General features: G+C 42.4%; 1 protein-coding gene across 3 annotated transcripts in view; it reads left to right on the forward strand.

Annotated features, from left to right (window-relative positions):
* Nucleotides 1-10,952: 10,952 nt before the first annotated feature.
* Smg1 (SMG1 nonsense mediated mRNA decay associated PI3K related kinase) overlaps nucleotides 10,953-19,241 on the forward strand; it is a 97,530-nt gene continuing 89,241 nt past the window's right edge. For 2 of the 3 annotated variants that reach the window (XM_058576449.1, XM_046436398.2), the window contains exon 1: nucleotides 10,953-11,405. In XM_058576449.1, coding sequence (XP_058432432.1) covers nucleotides 11,317-11,405 — 89 coding nt within the window. In that variant the 5' untranslated portion in view covers nucleotides 10,953-11,316. The remainder of the gene's footprint in view (nucleotides 11,406-19,241) is intronic. The other variant, XM_058576461.1, reaches the window with a different exon arrangement.

Genomic DNA, 19,241 nt, shown 5'->3' on the forward strand with positions numbered 1-19,241 from the left:
AGTTGTGACAATCTTGCAACAGTTGCTCTTTTCCTCTTTTTTTTTTTTTCTGTCTTTCTTTTATGTGGTGCGGGGTTGGAACCCAGGGACTCATCCTGTCGGGCAAGTGCTCTGCCACTGAGCTACATCCCCAGCCCTCTTCGCTTTTTAAGAGTTCTATCTTTGCCATCCACTCTATTGCAGGTGTGAGACATGCCTCTTCCTGTAGAGTTCTGTCAATATGTTACAATTTTATTTTATTTTATTTTTTTCTGTGTGTGTGTTTGTTTGTGGGCTGGGGCTGTGGCTCAGTGGCAGAGCGCTTGCCTAGCATGCATGAGGCACTGGGTTTGATCCTCAACATCACATAAAAACAAACAAATAAAATAAAAGCATCTGTCCATCTACAACTACAAAAAATAAAAAGAAAAAAAATTTGTAATAAGTTTGGCAAATACTAAGTTAGAGCCTTTTTTCAATACATTGCAGGTTAGAGGTTACCAATATTACCTTGACCATCAACTCTCGGCATCCCAAACAACTAGTTCCCCAGAGGTAAGTACAAGTTTCTGCCACATATTCATATTCTATGAATCCTCCAGTGACTTACGTTCTACAAAATCACATATGATATTATTCACAGGGACAATGGAAGAAATAGGGTCAGGGCTGAGTGCTCAGAACCTAAGCTCCCTGACCTCTCACTTATTGGAGTGCTAAAAGAATAATAATTAAGAATTATATTGCTATATTGTGGGCATGTATGAATAGGTGACAAGTCTCACCATTGTGTGCAACTATAATGCACCAATAAAAAAATGTGGAAAGGAAAGAAAATAATAATTTGGGGCTGGGTATATAAGGCAGCTCCATGGTAGAACACATACTCAGCACACGCTGAATTGAATCCCCAGCATCCCTACCCCCCAAATGAGAAAGAAATATGTTCTCCTTATGGGCCCCTCGTGTGGTTTTTAGGTAGGGGGTGTCTTTGGTATCAGGTAACTCAGAGTTCAAATCCAAGTTCTATTGCCAGCTGCGTGGCCTGGGGTCAGTTACTCACTCCACTCTCTGAGTGCAATTTCTTCCTATGTAAAAATGGGGATTTGATGATATTTACCTCCCAGGGTTTGAGGAATGTGGATGGTAAGAAATAAATCTAATCACAATTCTTAATAAGAGGCCGTTATCATTTGAATAATATGGTTTTGGTTTGGGAGCCCGGGGCCAGGCTTTCATTAGCCCTGCTCTTCCTCCCTGGTCCCTGGTGCTCGCTGCACTTCCCAAATGCTTGCTGATGGTTTGGAGATGAGACTATTTTTTTTTTAAAACAATCCTATTATTTTCATATTCCTGTTTCCCTTACCCTCGGTGATGTCATACCCAGCCATCTGCTTCCCCCTCATCTAAAAGCCACCACAAGCCATGCTTTTTTTCTGAGAACCTCTTCCAGGGCCCTGCAGGGAGGATCCCCTGGGAGGTGGTGACATGCCTGGGGACAGTCCAGACACATGCCCAGCAGTGTGACCTTCAAATCATTTGCTCACAAAAGACCGAACAGAACAAACCTTCGTTTGCCTCCTTGGCATGGAATGCAGGGATCATTTTGGTTAGGACAGATATAGCTGGCCACCAAGGAGGGTACATGTCCCTATTTCAGCAAGATGCTCCAAAGGGAAATATTTACCTTCCTCACTTGGTGGACTCTTTAACTCTTTAATTCTTTTTTTTTTTTTTGGTATTGGAGTTTGAACACAGGGATGCTTTACCACTGAACTATACACCTGACCCTGTTTATTTTTATTTTAAGGCAGGGTCTTGTTAAGTTCTTAGGGTCTTGCTAATTGCTGAGTTGCCCAGGCTGGCTTCGAACTTGCAACCTTCCTGCCTCAGCCTCCCAGCTTGCTGGGATGACAGGCGTGTGCCACAGGGCCCCACCTGTTTAGCTCTTAATAGACAGAGTTAAGATTGTAACTTCTGATTGCTTTGTAGAAGAAGATGGACCACTCAAACAACAGGTTGATTATTGGTTAAAGTAAATTAGAGGTCATTGCAGGCGCAAACAATTGCACGTGGGTTTAAGTCTCATCTTTTCTGTTACTAGCTGTGCAGTCACCTTGGGTGAGTTGGTCTTGTCTAAACCTTTGCTTTGTTGTCTTGTAAAATGTGAAAGAGAGAGAGAGAGAGAGAGAGAGAGAGAGAGAGAGAGAGAGAGAGAGAGAGAGAGAGAAGCTGACTTTATTATGTGGTTATCTTGAGGATTCAATAAGCTGAGCCTCTTATTTAAGGTCCTTAGCACCTTGCTTGGCTGGTAGTAAGAGCCCAATAAATGTTAAGTACTGTTATTGTGCATTGTATTATTATTATGTCATCATCACCAGACAGGTGACTTCCAAGCAGTGCCAGTAAATGCTGAAGGCAGCACTTCACCCAGCTTAACTTCCCACTCCCTGCCCCATGCTGAGGTCCCTTCTCTTCAACCCAATCCTGGTGGCCCTGACCTTAGGCTAGATGCATAGGGGGCCTGAGTTGGAGAAGAATCCAGGGAAAGACCTCAGAAGCCAAGGGTTGCTGGGCGTGGTGGCATGCACCTGTAGTCCTGCTTGCTGGGGAGGCTGAGGCTGGAGCATTGCTTTGAGATCAAGAGTTACGCAGAATAAAAAGACCACCTGCATGGAATCCAATTCTTCAGAAGTACATTTGTTAGGTAAGGGAAAGAGATAGTTGCAGAATACGTTCTAAAAGAATGTTTTTTTTTTTTTTTTTTTAATACTTACTTTTTTTTTTTTTTAATACTTTTTTATTTTTTTTGTTCTCGGCGGACACAACATCTTTGTTTGTATGTGGTACGGAGGATCGAACCCGGGCCGCACGCATGCCAGACCATGCACGCTACCGCTTGAGCCACATCCCCAGCCCCTAAAAGAATGTTGAATGATAACTGTATAAACAAGAGATGACAATGATTTGCTACTTCCAAGTTTTATTTACATATTTTGCATCTCATGTATGTAGATTCCTGATACTGGTTTAGTCACGGGAAGCACAGGAGCTAGCTTCATTAGAATCCCCATGCCAGCCCGGCGTGGTGACACTCACCTATATTTCCAGTTACTCAGGACTCCGAGGCAGGAGAATCACCAAGTTTGAAGCCACTTAGTGAGACCATGTCTGAAAATAAAAATTAAAGAGAGCTGGAAGCCAGGCATGGTGGCGCATGCCTGTAATCCCAGTGGCTCCGGAGGCTGAGGCAGGAGGATCACGAGTTCAAAGCCAGCCTCAGCAAAAGTGAGGTGCTAAGCAACTCAGTGAGACTCTGTCTCTAAACTAAATACAGAACAGGACTGGGTATGTGGCTTAGTGATTGATTAAGTGCCCCTGAGTTCAATTCCCAATACCCCACAAAAAAAAAAAAAAAGAGAGAGAGAGAGAGAAAGAGAGCTGGGGATATAGTTCAGTGGTACAGTGCCGCTGGGTTTAATCCCCAGTACCACCAAAATAAATAATCAAACAAATCTTCATGTTCTAAGCCTCGGGCAGGTCAGGGCCAACTAGGGGGACTGTCACCTCCTGTTTTCTCCACTTTATTTGTTACACGTAGCTTCAAATGAGCATCCCTATGTTATTTGTTCTCTGCAGAGTGCCTGGGCCACTGGGAGCACGTCCTGTGCCCTGGTTCACAGAAGCTTGGCCTCTGCAACAAGCTGGGGCAGCCCGGGGGGAGGTTTCAAATGTGTCATGAGGTTTCCCAGCCAAATTCCTCCTGTACCAACTCGAAAACTGGCTATAAAAATAGCCCTTACTGAGGGAACCTGACCTGTGACAAAGATCCCCTAGCTGGGAGCTGTTGGGTTTCTTTTCTTTTTTTAAAGTCTGCTTTCATGTCTCTCTGACGTGGATTTACTTTTAAGAGTGTGTTTTTAAAATCACCCTTGGACTTGAGTCTCCTGTTTGAGAGTGGTCTTCTTCGATTCTTGGTACCTAATTAGAGTGACTCCTAGCCCAGATACAGGGTTTAAAGAAAACCAAAGACAGAGCTTTATCTTTTGGTTTAATCAGGAGTCAATTTTTGTATCTAACTATGAGTTTGGAAGATCTCTAAGAAAATTCTGGTGGTTAAGGGTTGGGCCTGGGACAGACCCTGGCTCCAGGGTCTTTCAGGAGTTAGAAAGGGATCTGATAACTCACAATTTTTGAGACTCCAAATGTCTTAAAATTTTAAGGATATTATTCATTGATTTAAAATACAAGTAAATAAAAAATTCACGGCTCTCTCTCCCTCTGGACACAGCCTGCATTCTCCCTTGAACGTGTGTCTAAATAAACCTCTGTCTATGCCTTTGAAAATAATAAATAAATAAAAATTAAAAATGCAGGGGGCCTGGAGGTTAGCTTAGTGGTAGACTGCGTACTTAGCTTGGGTGATGGCTTTTCTGCTTTCATCTCTAGCACACATTCCCTCCACCAAAAAATAAAAAATAAAATAAATAAATAATTCCGAAATAAAAAAACAAACAGGGTACAAAATTTTGTGATATATATATATATATATATATATATATATATATATATATATATATATATATATTTTTTTTTTTAATGCTGGGGATGGAACCAAAGGCCTCATATGTACGAGGCAAGTGCTCTGTCACTAAGCTACCCACTTTCAGCCCCTGTCCTATATTTAGATTTTTCTTTTTGCAACTGAACACTTTCTACGTAAAGGGGGAAAAAAAAAACTACGATGCAATGTAGTTACATATTCTCCAGGTAATAATCTAATTTATTATGCAGGACTGATGCCCAGCTCTGCAGGTATGTGGCCGGGTGGTGGCACACAATTTTAATATCTGGATGCCTTCCTGTCTGTGTGTATCTAGGACTCTGTGTATGGATGGCCACACCAGGCAATAACGTCAAAGCTCTAAATCTGAGGCCTTTGACGAATGTGAAGTTGGGGCCAAATGTCCCTTCTGTCCCTGCCTGTGACATTCCCTGCCTGGTGGTTCCTGCCACCAACGGGCTGACCTTGGGCAGGCTGCTCAGCCTCTCTTGGCATCCAGGTGCTAATCTGTAAAAGGCCTCCTGGGTCCCCACCTCAGAGTGTGGTTTTGGAGAATACCAGGGAGTAATCTACATTGACCACTTGCCTCAGCTGAGGGTTAGTAAATGCTCAATAAATATTAGCTGGAGTCAGTCACTATTATTAGAGCAAAGACTCAATGCCGTGGCCCAAGTTGACTCAGTCGGTCTGTGTGGGAAACTGCCTCGCCCTAAGAGAATTCATTCTTTGCTTATTTAACACATATTTATCAAAGGATTACTTAGTTTTTAAAGGTTTGTTTGACAAATGACATTTCTTTATTCTAATTAGGAAACTAGCAAGAAAGAAAGGTAATCACATAATCCACTTATCACAACCCTTCAAATTTCCTTCTTTATTCTCTGGGCCTCTACTCCCAAACCCCCCACCCCCTTTTTAACCTAGTTAACGCCATAACATTTCTCACTTTTGAATCTCATGCTTTAAAAAAATTTTGGTTTCCATTTAACATGTTAATGTAATGCTTTCCTGACTTTATAAATATAATTTTTTTTTCAGATAGGGTCTTACTATATTGCTCAGGATGCCCTCAAACTCCTGGGCTCAAGTGATCCTCCTGCCTCAGCTTCCTGAGTAGCTTAGACTACAGGCAAGAATCACCCCGCCCAGCTTATAAATATAATTTTTAATAGTTGCAGAAAAGATCAATTCTGAATGTACCGGTTCCTAATCAGTTTCTATTGTTGGACAATGGAATAATTTCCAATTTTTTCCTTTTCATTTTTTTTTTTTTTTGCTATTAAGATATCAAACTAGGGCTGGGGCTGGGGCTGGGGCTCAGTGGTAGAGCACTTTCCTAGCATGTTCGAGACCCTGGGTTCAATCCTCAGCACCACATAAAAATAAGTAAATTAAATAAAGGCATTGTGTCCAACTATAACTGGAAAAAAAAGATATCAAACTGGTCAAACACAGTGGTGCATACCTGTAGCCCCCATTTTTTGGGAGGTTGAAGCAGGAGGATCACAAGTTTGTGTCCTGTCTGGGAAATGTAGACACTGTCTCAAAACACAAATTCAAAAGGGGTGGGGATGTAGCTTAGTGGTAGAGCATCCCTGGGTTCAATACCTAGCAGAGATAGATAGATAGATAGATAGACAGATAGATAGATAGATGTAGAGGTTGAACTGAAAGCTGTGGATGTAGTCCAGTGGGAGTGTATGGTTAGATGCACAAGACCTGGGGTTAGAGCCCCACATTAAAAAAAGTCAAACTGAGATGAATACTTTTGTCCATCTTGTTTCATAATGAATTTCTACTTCATCACTCCTATTTCTGGAGTACTTACTATGGGTCAAGTTCTGTGCTGGGTGCGGGGATAGAGCGGGTAGGGCTGGGACAGGTGTGACCTTGGCTTTCACAAGGCTGGTATCCTAAGGGGCAGCAGATGATAAATGTGCAAAGAAACCCAATACTTGCAGATGGCGGTGGACAAAGACTAGCTGGAAAGGGCACTGCCCACCTTTTGGGGGCAGGGAAGTCACAGCATACCTCTCTGATGAAGATGCCACAGGCCTTGGAAAACATGACAGGGGCCAGAGTTAGGCAAATGAGGTCTCAGGGTTCCAAATGTAAGGACAGATCTACTCTTAACCTTGGGCACACACAAGGCCCTGCGAGTGGGTGTTGCCTTAAATTTTTCTCCCCAGGTGCCAGTCACTTAACTACCGTTTGCAGGGAATAAATGTGGAAGAGGGATTCCAGGCAGAGAGACCAGCAGGTGCAAAACTCAGAGGCTTGTTGTGTTCTAGGTAAAGAGACTCAGTTTCCGTAACAGGAACAGAGTGGAGAAACCAGTCTCTGGTTCTGATGGAATCGGAAAGGCAGAACCAGAGAAAAAAATGTTGAAAATTTTTGAAAAGTTTGGAGAGTCTTCCTATTTGACACATGTAGTTTTAAATATCCAGGTAGTGGGGAAAACTAGGCTTCCAATTTTCCCCACATATATCAGGAAGGTGGGTGTTGGAGGGCACGGAGCCCTTTAAGGGCTCTCAAGTGTTGGTGTTTGACCTTGACCACACGTTTGAATGCCCTAGGGAGGATTAAAAAATACTGATGCCGGAGCCTACGCTGAGGGATTCTGATTCTGGGATGAGGCCTAGATGTAGGGATGCTATTGCAAAGACAAAAATTGAGAACACCTGTTAAGATCTTGTTGTGGATATAAACTGTTGTGGGATATTTGCAGTGTAGGATAAGCCAGGTTTTATTTATTTATTAAATTTTTGCCGTTCTAGGGATCAAACCCAGGGCTTGGGCATGCTGACAAGAACTCTACCACCAAGCTCCATCCCAGGCACAGAAACCAGATTTTATAGCCTCTGGTAGGTCCTTTCTGCAATGCTGAATCTGGATTTTATTCTAAGAAAAAGAGGAAGCCATTGGTGATCTATAAGTAGGCTAGTATCATGATCTGATTTTTTATTTTAAGAAAATCACTTTGGTTGTGTGTGACAGGTTTCCTTAGGAGAGATTCCAATAAGTGGAATTACTGGGGGAAAGGGTATTAACGATTTTGGATACACACTGCTAAACTGCTTTCCAGGAAGTCTGTGCCAAATGACAGTCTCCCACCTTCTCTGTCCTCACGTTACCCTTTTGCCAACACTGTTTTTGAGGATTAATTATTTCCATGCAAAAACCACACACACACAGGATAAATAAGAAATTGAGCAATTGGACACAATCTCCTCCAGCAACCTTTATTTTTCTCCTTCCTCATTGGTCAAAATAGACAAAGAGCAAATTGTAGATCTGACTCTTAACTAACGTTCATGGATTTCTTACTGTGTGACAGGCACTGTGCAAAGCACTTCACATGCAGAATTTCTATTAACCTTCTAATATCCTTAAGAAATCAGTGCTATTTTCATTTGTGTGTGTACTGTAGGGATGGAATCCAGGGCCTTGTACATGCTAGGCAAGTGCTCTACCACTGAGCCCCAGCCCCAGCTCGGTACGATTATCTTCATATCCGTTTTAAAGTATGAATCAGGAACTTGCCAACATTACCTCCTCTTCTGAGTGGGGGAATCAGAATTTGAACCCAGAACCCTTCCTTAAATTAATCTGTTGCCATTTATAATTTGAAAAAATTTCTCAAGGATCTAAGGGTCTGGTTACTTTGCTGGTCATTTTCTACTGGAATAACTGGCATGATTTAGTCTCTGCAGCATTATTGTGACCAACTCTGTAAACAAGTCATAATGATTACTTAGCCACATCAGCCATTTGCTTGTCGGTCTGAGCGTCCCAGAGAGGAGAGAGCATCAATTTACTTGGGTGCATAAAAAGCAAAGAATTTGAGGAGAGGATCCAAGGAAGCTCAGAATTTACATCTATGGAAAGGCTGTAAGAGAAGGGACATTTCTGGTCAGATTGAAAGACAGGATTGCAGGGTGGGAGAGAGGAGATTGAGCAATCATAAGCATTTCAGTCATTTCTTGTAATTGATCCAACTCCCTAATCCCTACTCCTTACTCCCTGGATTCCTTGAGGGCAGGGATTGTTTTTTTTAACCTGGTACCAGGGATTGAACCCAGGGGCACTTAACCACTGAGCCACATCTCCAGCTTTTTATTTTTTCTATTTTGAGATGCAGGTTTGCTAAATTGCTTAGGGCTTCCCTAAATTGCTGAGGCTGGCTTTAAACTTGTGATCCTCCTGCCTCAGCCTCCCATGCTGCTGGGATTACAGGTGTGTTTCACTGTATCTGGCAGGGATTGGGTTGACAACTGAACTGTCCTTAAATGCTTGGTTGGCAGGTGCTTGGTAAATTTTGCTCAGTGTTAAATAAAAGGATAAGCATGATTAGGCTATACACTAAAATAATACATAAGGGTTGAATATGGTACTGCACATCTGTATGATCCCAGTTACACGGGAGGCTGAGGCAGAAGGTTTGCAAGTTTGAGGCCAGTCTCAGCAACTTAGTGAGACCCTCTCTCAGGAAAAAAAAAAAAGGCTTAGAATGTAGCTCAGTGGTAAAATATCCTTGGGTTCAATCCCCAGTATTGGGGGTGGATAAGATAAGGACAACAACGTATGTCTAATTAAACGTGGGTTACAAACCAAACAAGAATACCTGTTGTAGGAATACCAGTCTCCCACAGGGGACCATACTAAGGAAGGGACCCTAATCTTGGGACTGGATTCCTGTGGAAATTTTTTTCTTCATAAGAGAATAGGGTAAAAGAAATGATGAACCAGGAGGAAAGGACACTCTTGTAGGTCCCTCCCTCCCCCCTCCCCACCTTTTTTTTTAACAACTGGAGGACACTTCTTCCTATCCTTTCTTCAGCAAGAGGGAGGTGAGCCATGTGAGGGTATCTAGGGCAATTTTAGGGTGGAGTGTGTGCCTGTGGGGATATATTCTTCTTGATTCAACAAATTCATTCCGTTTTATTGAATTCATTTATCCTCATTATTGTTTTGCAATGCTGGGGTCAAACTCAGGCCCTTGCACATGGCAGACAAATTCTATACCACTAAGCTACTTCCCCAGCCCCATTTAATTTATTTTTGTATAGGTAGATGACCGAATTCGCAGAGGGGATTTCTGTGCTGAGTCAAACAGCAGGGTCATTTCAGAGAAATCCCCCCATGGGGGGAAGGGCAGGGAGAGGAGGGGAGAAAGAAAAATTCATTTGAAAATTTGCCTTTCCATCCTTTAGAACTTGCAAGATCCTCTCTTAATGAGGGGGTTCCTGGGCATAAGCAAGGAGCCTGAAATTGAAGGGAAATTGAAGGGAAATGCGTGTGGAAATACCAACTTCACATAATGAAGTATTTTTGGGAACGATTTTTTAATTACACAAATAATGTACAAAGACCTTTTCCTTGAAACATAAAATGATAAGTCAAGACTCCTTATGCAAGTAAGGTTATGGCACTTCTTCGAAGTGCATCTTGCCCACCTTTAAAAGCATGTATGGGAACCTGGGAGGTTGGCGCACTCCTGGCTCGAGGATTGCAAGGCTGAGGCAGGAGGGAGGATCGCAAGTTCCAGGTCAGCAATTTAGCGAGGGCTTAAGCAATTTTAACAAGACCTTGCCTCAAAATAAAAATAAAAAGGGGCTGGGGATGTTGCTCAGTGGCTAAGTGCCCCTGGATATTCAATCCCTGGCACTAAAAACAAAACAAAAATATGTATTGGCATCTACATAATCTATCAGATGCTTTAATGAATTCTTTCTGGGGGGGGGCATGGGGGAGACAGCGCTCAGGTTCGCTCCCTCTAGCCAGCCTCTTTCTGCGGGGGAAGGTGGGCAAGTGTTAGGGTGGGAGGATTTCAAAGCATATTTGATTTTGCAGGAGACAAGGGCCGGCGGTCCTAGTTACTTACACTGTAAGGAAACGGTCAAGGTGTTAGGACTCCGTAAGCCCTTGTCAAGTGGGGGCTGGGAAGGGGCACACCCACCAGCTCTCCAGCTTACTATTTTCACTCTCCACCCGGGTGGACCGTGGGCAGGTGGGCGCACGAGAACTCGAAGGACACGCCTGGGTGAGCGCGCCCGCAGAGGCACCAGTGCCCCCCACCGCAGGCAGGTCCGCGATTGGACGTCCGCTTGCACCTGACTGCCCGGCTCCCAGAGGGTCAGGTGCTTTCCGGGGAGCGTTTGCGAGGAGGCGTGGGTACGACGGGTGGCGAAAAGTCCCTTTTCTGTGACCCGCCGCGGCCGAACCCCGACCTCGGCGTGGTAGGCGGGGAGCCCCGAGGCGCGGGAGGGCGGTCCGCTCGCGGCCCCGCCCCGACACGCCCCGCCCACCTTCCAGGCCCCGCCCCTCTCCCCAGGCCTGGCGGGCGCCGGCACCGCCCCTCGTTCCCAGCATGCCGTGCGGCAGCGGCGGCGCGGCGGGCGGAGCCGGGAGGCGGGGAAGCCGTGGCCGTGTGAGCGTGAGGAGCCGCCGCCACCGCCTCCTCACCGTCCTAGTCCTCCTGGGCCCCGGCGTCGCGGGCCGCGCACGGCCCTGGAAGAGACGTCGCCTCCCCTTCCTCCGCCTCCCTCTCGCCGCGCCGCTCCCGCCTCCTCGTCCTGCGCTGCGGGCTCAGGCGGAACCCGGAACGGCCGTCCGCCTCCCCCGCCCTCCGCCGCCTCCTCCTCCTCCTCCTCCTCCTCCTCGGCTTCCTCCTCAGCCCCGGGCCGGAGCGGAGTGTCGGCGGCGACCGGTTCGGGCGGCGACTCGCGCTTCTTCGGGCGGCGGCGCTTGGCCATGTCGTGTCGGGGAAGGTAATGAGCCGCAGAGCCCCGGGGTCTCGGCTGAGCAGCGGCGGCGGCGGCGGCACCAAGTACCCGCGGAGCTGGAATGACTGGCAACCCAGGTGGGTGACCGGCGCCGAGCCCGCCGCCCGACCTCCCTGCCCCGCCTGGGGCGGGCCGAGGCCTAGGGCCGCGGGGCCGGAGGCGCGGCCTAGGCCCTCCACCCCCCGGGAGCCGGGCGCGGCTTCCTGGGTCTCCTCCCGCCCGGGCTGGGGAGGAAGGCCGCGGGGAGGCGCGGCCTAAGTGCCCCCCAGCCTCCGACTTCTGCCTGGGGCGGGAGCCCTGACCCAGCGCGCCCGGAGGAGGCTCGGGCTTCGGGCTTGGGTCCTGGAGGGTTAAGGAGGAGGCCTGGGGCCGGGTGGGGACGGTTTCCAGTAGCACCACCTCTCCAGTCGGGGTGTCCTGGAGTCCGGGACCCTCTGTGCTCCCCATTAACTTCCTGGGTCTCTCACTCTGCCAGCCCCACGTGAAAGAGCTCCTTAGACTGCTCTCTCCTGTGACTCCCACGTGTTAATATTTTTGAAAAACCCCGAAGTAAACTAAGGTCCGACTTTGGCTGGGCGTTAGTGGGGCTGGAGATGAGGTCGTGCTAATGGGATCTGGAGCCCACTCTGGTCCTGTGAAATAAAGTTTTTTTTTTTTCCGTGAGTGCAGGGACAGTTTAACTGGTGAACAGCAATTCCTACCTGAGAATGAACTTCGTGGCTACTTAAGAGCAGAGAAATTCTTTTCCTCTTGTATGGAGGATTTGATCTCAGGTGCTTTGGGACTTCGTTGGCTTTGAATATATTGGGACCATTGACTTTAAAAAAAAAAAAATTTAGTTTTCGTGTCTAATATTCAGAGACTGGGATTTAACCCAGTGCCTAGAACAACTCCCTGAGTTTATATACATGCATTTGAGCATTAGTCGATTCATGGAGCTTTCATACGTTGGAGCACACTTGCATTTCAATTGTCCAGAAATTGGACAGATAAATGTAAAGTGCACACGTTGCTGGGATGTCCTTTTGCCTCCTGATAATCACACCTATTTCAGCAGCGTTTAGAAGTAAAGAATTTGGTAAGGTGTTGGAATTTTAAGACTTGATAGAAAAATCAAAATAATCTTTGGCTCACGGGTGATACACCTTGTTTTTATTAATATGCTCTCCTAGATACTTTGTCAGGTGAGAACTGATGTATATAACTAGGTGACTTAAAAAAATTAATGCTTGAATCTAGAATTGAGATGTTAATTAAAATTTTTTTTTGTTTAAAAAACAGCTTTGATTTGTAAGTTAAATAAAATCGGTTGTCTAGTATTCTGTAATTGACATGCTTGGTTTTCATTTTTATCTAAATGTGTGCAATTTGATTTTAGGTGTTCAGTGTATTAGGTGATAAATGAACTTGAGTTTGACATTTCAGAGCTCTCCTTTAACAATGGGGTTTTCCATGGCTTTTCAGTATTGTGATTGGTACATATAAGAGAAATTAGCAATTCTTTAGAGGGTCTAAAATGCACTTCCCAAATTGTTGCAGAGCTTTTGGAAAATAAGATGTAGCTTGTAGTTCTAAATAAATGGAGCAGTAGAGTTGCACCCACATACTGGTGTCCTCTGTTGTTTCTTTCATGCGCTTTATTTCTTGGAGTGTGTATTGATGGGGGGATGGGAGAGGATGAAAGCTTTCTTTGGAGCTGTGTGCTGTAACAGTCTCAGAACTTAATGCCTAGGTGGATGATACTGTGAAATGCACTTGGTTACATGGAGTAACAGTTTAGGATATTGGAAATACTTGATCTTCTCTCCTTGTTGAGGGAAAGAGACAAATGGACACATCCCATAATGTGATTTATTTGCAAGGTCAGTAGATTTGTTAAATAGCCAATTTAAAAAAAAAAAAAGTAGATGTTTGCCAAGTCATAGATTTTTCATAAGTTAAATGAGGTTTTTCTATCCCTTCTCTTCAGAAAGATGACAGGCTCTAGGTAACTGACAGAATGGAGGCTGATCTTCCCACTTGGTTAACTATTTTGACTTAAAAAAAAATTGTTTGTCTTTTCTGTGCCCTTTCTTTTCTGGTTTTTTTTTTTTTTTTTTAACTTTGGTTCTGTTTCTTCGATTTAGGCTTTTGAGCAAGTGGGTCTAAAAAATTATTGTCAGCTTCTTTTAGTATTAGTTTGCCAGTTAGTCTGGCAAGTGAGTCTATCATGGCCATACAGAATTCTTCACACATTTTGACAGGAAATGTTCTAGATGGCAGACTACACTAATGTTGTGTGGTAACAGAGCAAGCCCACTAGGAACATGTCTTTATAGACTGGCTTAAAGTCTGTCTTCCTTTTTATTCACTGTACTCAACATTTAAGAGTGGTTAGGCAAATGAGTGGTATTAGGTCATTTTTATTATTTGAAATCTGTGGTTCTGCACATGTAAAATTGAGGTGGTTTTGAAATCACTTTTTTTTTTTTTTATGGAGGAACAGGAAAGGTGGCTTTTTATCACAAAGAAATGCCGGACCCGTGAAGATGGTTTGCCTTTTTCCTTCCATCACTGCCAGTAGCCAAACTGTCATTTTCCTGGATTTATTTTGAACAGTCAAGATAGAGATCAGAGTGATATGTTTTAAAATTAAATGTGTAATTGGTTGTATATTTTAATACTCTTAAATGACATTGGTTGATTTAAAGTTAAAAAAAGCATAAGATAGCATGTGGGTCATCAGAAAATAAGTAGACTTTACTTCTGTACTTGGGAGTCTTAGCATTTTATTCATTTAATGGGTATATTGGATGTCTTGTGGTACTCAAGTTTGTGAACTTTCTTTTCTTTTTTTTTTTTTTTTTTAGAGGAGTTCTTGTCACATTGTTTAGGCTGGTCTCAAAGTCTAGATTCTCCTGCATCAGCCTTCGGTGTAACAGATTACAGGGGCATATAACTATGCTCAGCTATTTCTAGACTTCCAAATGGATGAAACCTCATGTTAGACATATCTTCTGAATGGAGACAGATCGTAGTTCTCAAAAGTACAAATATCTTTATTTTCCACCCAACAGATAAAAAAATGGAAGCGTTGTGAAATTAGAAGAGTCAGTTACTTGTATGTTTGATGTGAGAACCTGGATTTTTAAAACCATAGTTGTCACTCTATCTTTTATGCATTTGTACTGATATCCTTAGGTACATAATATAATGAAATACATAAAGAATAAAGTTTAATAGAGTTACATATTTTATAGATATAAGTGTGAACTTTAAATAGAATTTTATGATTACACCTTCCCTCACCCCCCTCTGGTGAGATATGGTTTCTCTGTGTTGCCCAGGCTATTGTGTATGAGTGTTGAATGGGGGATGGTATGTTTTTATTACAAATCAACTTTCCTCGGGAAACATTTGGCAGTTTATCTTTTTTTAAAATATATTTTTTAAGTTGTAGATGGACACAATACCTTTTTGTTTTTTTATGTGGTGCTGAGGATGGAACCTAGTGCCTCACGGGTACTAGGCAAGTGCTCTACCACTGAGCCACAACCCCAGCCCCTGGCAGTTATAGCTTTAATCCTTTTTTCCTCAATCTGTTTCAGTTCCTTTTAAAAATGGGAGTATAATTGAAAGTTTATTTTCTTTTTTTAAATGGCAGGAGATTATGAAATACTAATCAGTAAAAAAATGTTCTAATTATTAAATATTACTTTTAAAACTGCTGTCTTCAAAAACATTATAGGTTAGTTTTGGAAATGAAAAAGTTTTAAAATGGCAAAGCATATGAATATTTTTTTTTTTTTCAAAGAAAGGATACTTTTTTTTTTTTTTTTTTTAAGAGAGAGTGAGGGGGGGGGAGAGAATTTTTTAACATTTATTTTTTAGTTTTTGGCGGACACAACATCTTTTTTGTATGTGGTGCTGAGGATCGAACCCGGGCCGCACGCATGCCAGGTGAGCGCGCTACCGCTTGAGCCACATCCCCAGCCCAGCATATGAATATTGTATTATGATTTTTGGTATACTTGTTTTTATTTGTCATGTATGTGATGAATAGAGTTTAAAACCTGGAGTGTTAGAGGAGGGAAAGCTATACAGTTGAGTAGTGGGCCTGTACGATTTTGAGAGTAAATTTTATAATAGAAGACGGTAAAAATAAGGCAAACTGTAAGTTGTCCTTGGTAAAAAATTGTTTGGCTAGAGGTTTGGGGTACTTGTGAGGAGTGGTGCAAATAAAGAATGAAGCTAAAGAGCTACAGTGGAACCATGTAGGTCTGGAATCTTGGTTTAAGGATGTTTGCAATGACTTTAGAGAACATTGAAGTTTTACCAGCAGGGAAGTGGCATAATTTAGGAAGATTAAATCTAGTTGCTTCTTGGCAGGGGCAAGAGGGGGGGGGAGTGAGAGAGAGAGAGAGAGAGAGTGTGTGTGTGTGTGTGTGTGTGTGTGTGTATGTATGCACACACATTCCACACAGTTGGAGACAGTTGTACAGTCTAGACAAGAGGTTGCTGCTAAGGACCTGAGTCCTATGTTTTATAATTCACAATTTAAATTTTAGACAACAGTATTCAATTCAATATATGGGAATTTATGTAAGCAAAAGCTTTTCATTTGTTACCTGGTATTGGTTGAGAATGATCACTAAAGTGTCCTTTTTATCTGCTTACTCTTCACTTTGCCTTAGAACACTTATATGAAATGTCATACCTGTGAAGTGGAGTGTGTGTGGTCTACGATTCTTTTGGAAACACTAAATTCTCACAACTCTAGGATTTTCTGCCTTCACTCTCTCCTGTACAGTAGGCACTTGTTTACTTTCCTTTTCTTTCCTTACCCTAATTACCTAAAATAAATCCCTGAAATTTCATTCACTGAACCATCCGTATGGATTTCCACAGTTTCCTGTCTTTTCATACTGTTATTTTGGTTACCTGTCTTTGGCTATCTTAGTTTCCTCAGAGCCTTATTTATTTTTATGGTGCTGGGGATTGCCTTGTGTATACTTGGCAAGTACTCTACCACTGAGCTACATCCTCTGACCACCCATTTTATTTTTGGATAATAAAATGTGCCTCTTCTTATAGCGGCTTAAGAGCAAAGAGTGCAGAAAGATTGTGATTTAAGTCCTATATGAAATGGTCCAGTTTAATATATGTATCTATTTTTTTAAATGTAGAGTGTAACCTATTCATAGAATTTGCTTACACAGTGATATTTGGTTTTCTTTTTTTTGTTGTTGTTGTTGTTTTATTTTGGTACTGAAGAATTAACCCTGGGGTGCTTTACCACTGAGCCATATCCCCAGCCTTTTTAAAAAAAAAAAAAAAAAAAAATATATATATATATATATTTATTTTATTTATTTAGAGATACGGTCTTGCTGAGGCTGGCTTTGAACCGTTGAACCTTCTGCCTCAGCTTTCCGAGCCACTGGGATTACAGGTGTATATCAATCAGAAATATTTGGTTTTCTATGGTTAGTTCTCCATCTTGTGTATAAAATTTACACACACACACTCACACATACAGGTCTTAATTAAATCTAGTAAATTTGACAGATATATACTTTTGTAACCTTTACCCCAGTCAATAGAGATACAGGGACTGGGGATGTAGCTCAGTGATAGAGTGCTTGGGTAGCATGTACAAGGTCCTGAATTTTACCTCTAGCACTGAGGGGGCGGGGGGAGACAGAGAGACAGACTTCTCCAAGTCACTGGAATTATAATCATGTGCTACTGTGCCCAGCTTCAGATATATTTCTGTTGTTCCTCTTTTACTGTAAATATTGCTGATTTACTTGGGGTTTCTGAAGATTTCTGTGGTTTCAGATGGTAGACTCACCATTAGCACTTTAAGGTATGTGAGTCCTGGAATACAAAGGAGCTCCTCTACTTGGCTGAGTTTATTCCTTTGAGCTACAGGTTTTTGGACCCCTCTGCATTCTGTAGGTACTCACTGTGGCTTTGCTCTGCTTTTCATGTTCTCTGGCATCTAAACTTGTGCTTCTTTGAGCCCTACCCTGCTACCTCTGTCTTCTGTGATCTCCTTTCTTTCCAAATCTTGCAACAGATCTACAATGGAAGTGAACGTATTTAGCATTTAAGTTATCCATTTTGTTCCCCCAATTAGTTTAGGTCCCTGGGATCTGAGGCTGAGTAATTTCCCCATGCTTTCATGTCTTACTTGCTCTAATGCACTCCCCAAGCTCATTCCTGCCATAGGGCCTTTGCACATGCTATTCTTCTTCTACAAAATATAACCTTGATATGTGTATGGATCTTATATAATTGTTTTACTTCTATATCCCCTCCTACCTTACTCATGCATAAGTATGGAGTCTATATTTATTTGAGTGTCTTTCCTCAAGAAAATACAGTTTTCCCTTGGTATCTGCAGAGGGACTAGTTCCAGGACTCATCTGGGATACACAAATCCTCAGATGCTTAAGTCCCTTATGTAAAAATGGGATAGTATTTACATATAACTTAGACACATCCTCTTGTATACTTTAAATCATCACTAGATTACTTATAATACCTCATATAATGTAAATGCTGTAAATATTCTACTGTATTGTTTAGGGAATAGTGACAAGAAAAAACTGTACAGATGCAGGTTTTTTTCCTCATATCTTTTTGGTGGTGGATTGGTAGAATCAGAACGTGGAATATGCAAGTTTGTTTCTTCTTTTCAGCTGGCTCCAGAGTTTACAACACAGTTACTATAGGGGGCTTTTTGAGGGAAACTGTTCCTCTTGTAGCAGGCTGGTTAGCCTGAGGCAGCAACTTATAGCTGATTGAGCAGGTTCAAAGGGACCTTGGTGTAAAGGACTGGGGTGGCCAGATATTTTACAGAAGAAAGAATATAGTAATTTAAGATTCATAGGTTTTATCCATCTTGAAAAACATCTTGCTCATATATTTAAAGTTCCTTTGCACATTGGCCTCTCATATCTATTTTATCTGTGTGAACATTATTTAAAGAGTTTAATCACTAAAAGACAAGTTCTGGGTTGAGGCTTCTGGCATTCTATTAGAATGCCTGTGGGGGAAAAAACTTCTTGACAGTTGTGCACCTGCAGATTGGGGGGTTGAGACCCAAATTTCCCAGAATCAACAGATTTCTAAACATAGTTATTTCTTTGTATTAATTTTCATTCCCTTTAGAAAAAGGAGATTAAATTCCTGTTAGAAACTTTGGAGGTTAATTTTGCTCTTCATATTATTTACAGTATATCTGAGAACTTGATTCTTTCCTAATTAGACGAGTAAAAAGTCCCAAAGATGATCATCAGTATCATAAGAATTAATATATTTAGAGATATAGATATAATTGAAGAAAAAGAAGTCCTGGAATTTCTTTCCTAAAAAGATCTATCTCATTTCTTGCCTTTGTTGTTCTTTGTAGAAATGTGAAGAAAAAATGAAAATGTAGCAGGTTTCCCAGCATCAAGCCTCTGAAATTAGATATATAGTTTTTATTTATTCGTCTGGTTTTAAAGGAATCAACTTTTTAAAGGAATTACAGGTTGCATTGTTTTCAAAGAACTTGAGTTAAGATTCTAGTAAAATTGGCTGTTGTATCAATAGCATTTTCATGCATAGTGTCTTGTTCATTTCTTGAAAATACTGAAATTATAATTGATTTTTTGGTTAATAGTGTGTGTAATCAGTTCACCGGCTTTGTAAAATCAGTGTTTTGAGCAGGACGTGGTAGTGTATGCCTGTAATCCTAGCTATTCAGGAGGCTGAGACAGGAGGTTTGGAGGCTGCCTAGGCAACTTAAGCAGATCTTGTCTCAAAATAAAGAAATAGAAAGAGCTGAGGATGTCAACCAGTGGCCCTGGGTTCAGTTCCCAGTACCACAAATAAACAAACAGATAAAACCAAAGTTTTGTAAAAGAAGCCTTTTATTTAAAGTG

This window comes from Marmota monax, unplaced genomic scaffold (genome assembly GCF_021218885.2).
Source record: "Marmota monax isolate L192 unplaced genomic scaffold, Marmota_monax_Labrador192_F-V1.1 WCK01_AAM20220418_F8-fsc00035, whole genome shotgun sequence".
NCBI lineage: Eukaryota > Metazoa > Chordata > Mammalia > Rodentia > Sciuridae > Marmota > Marmota monax.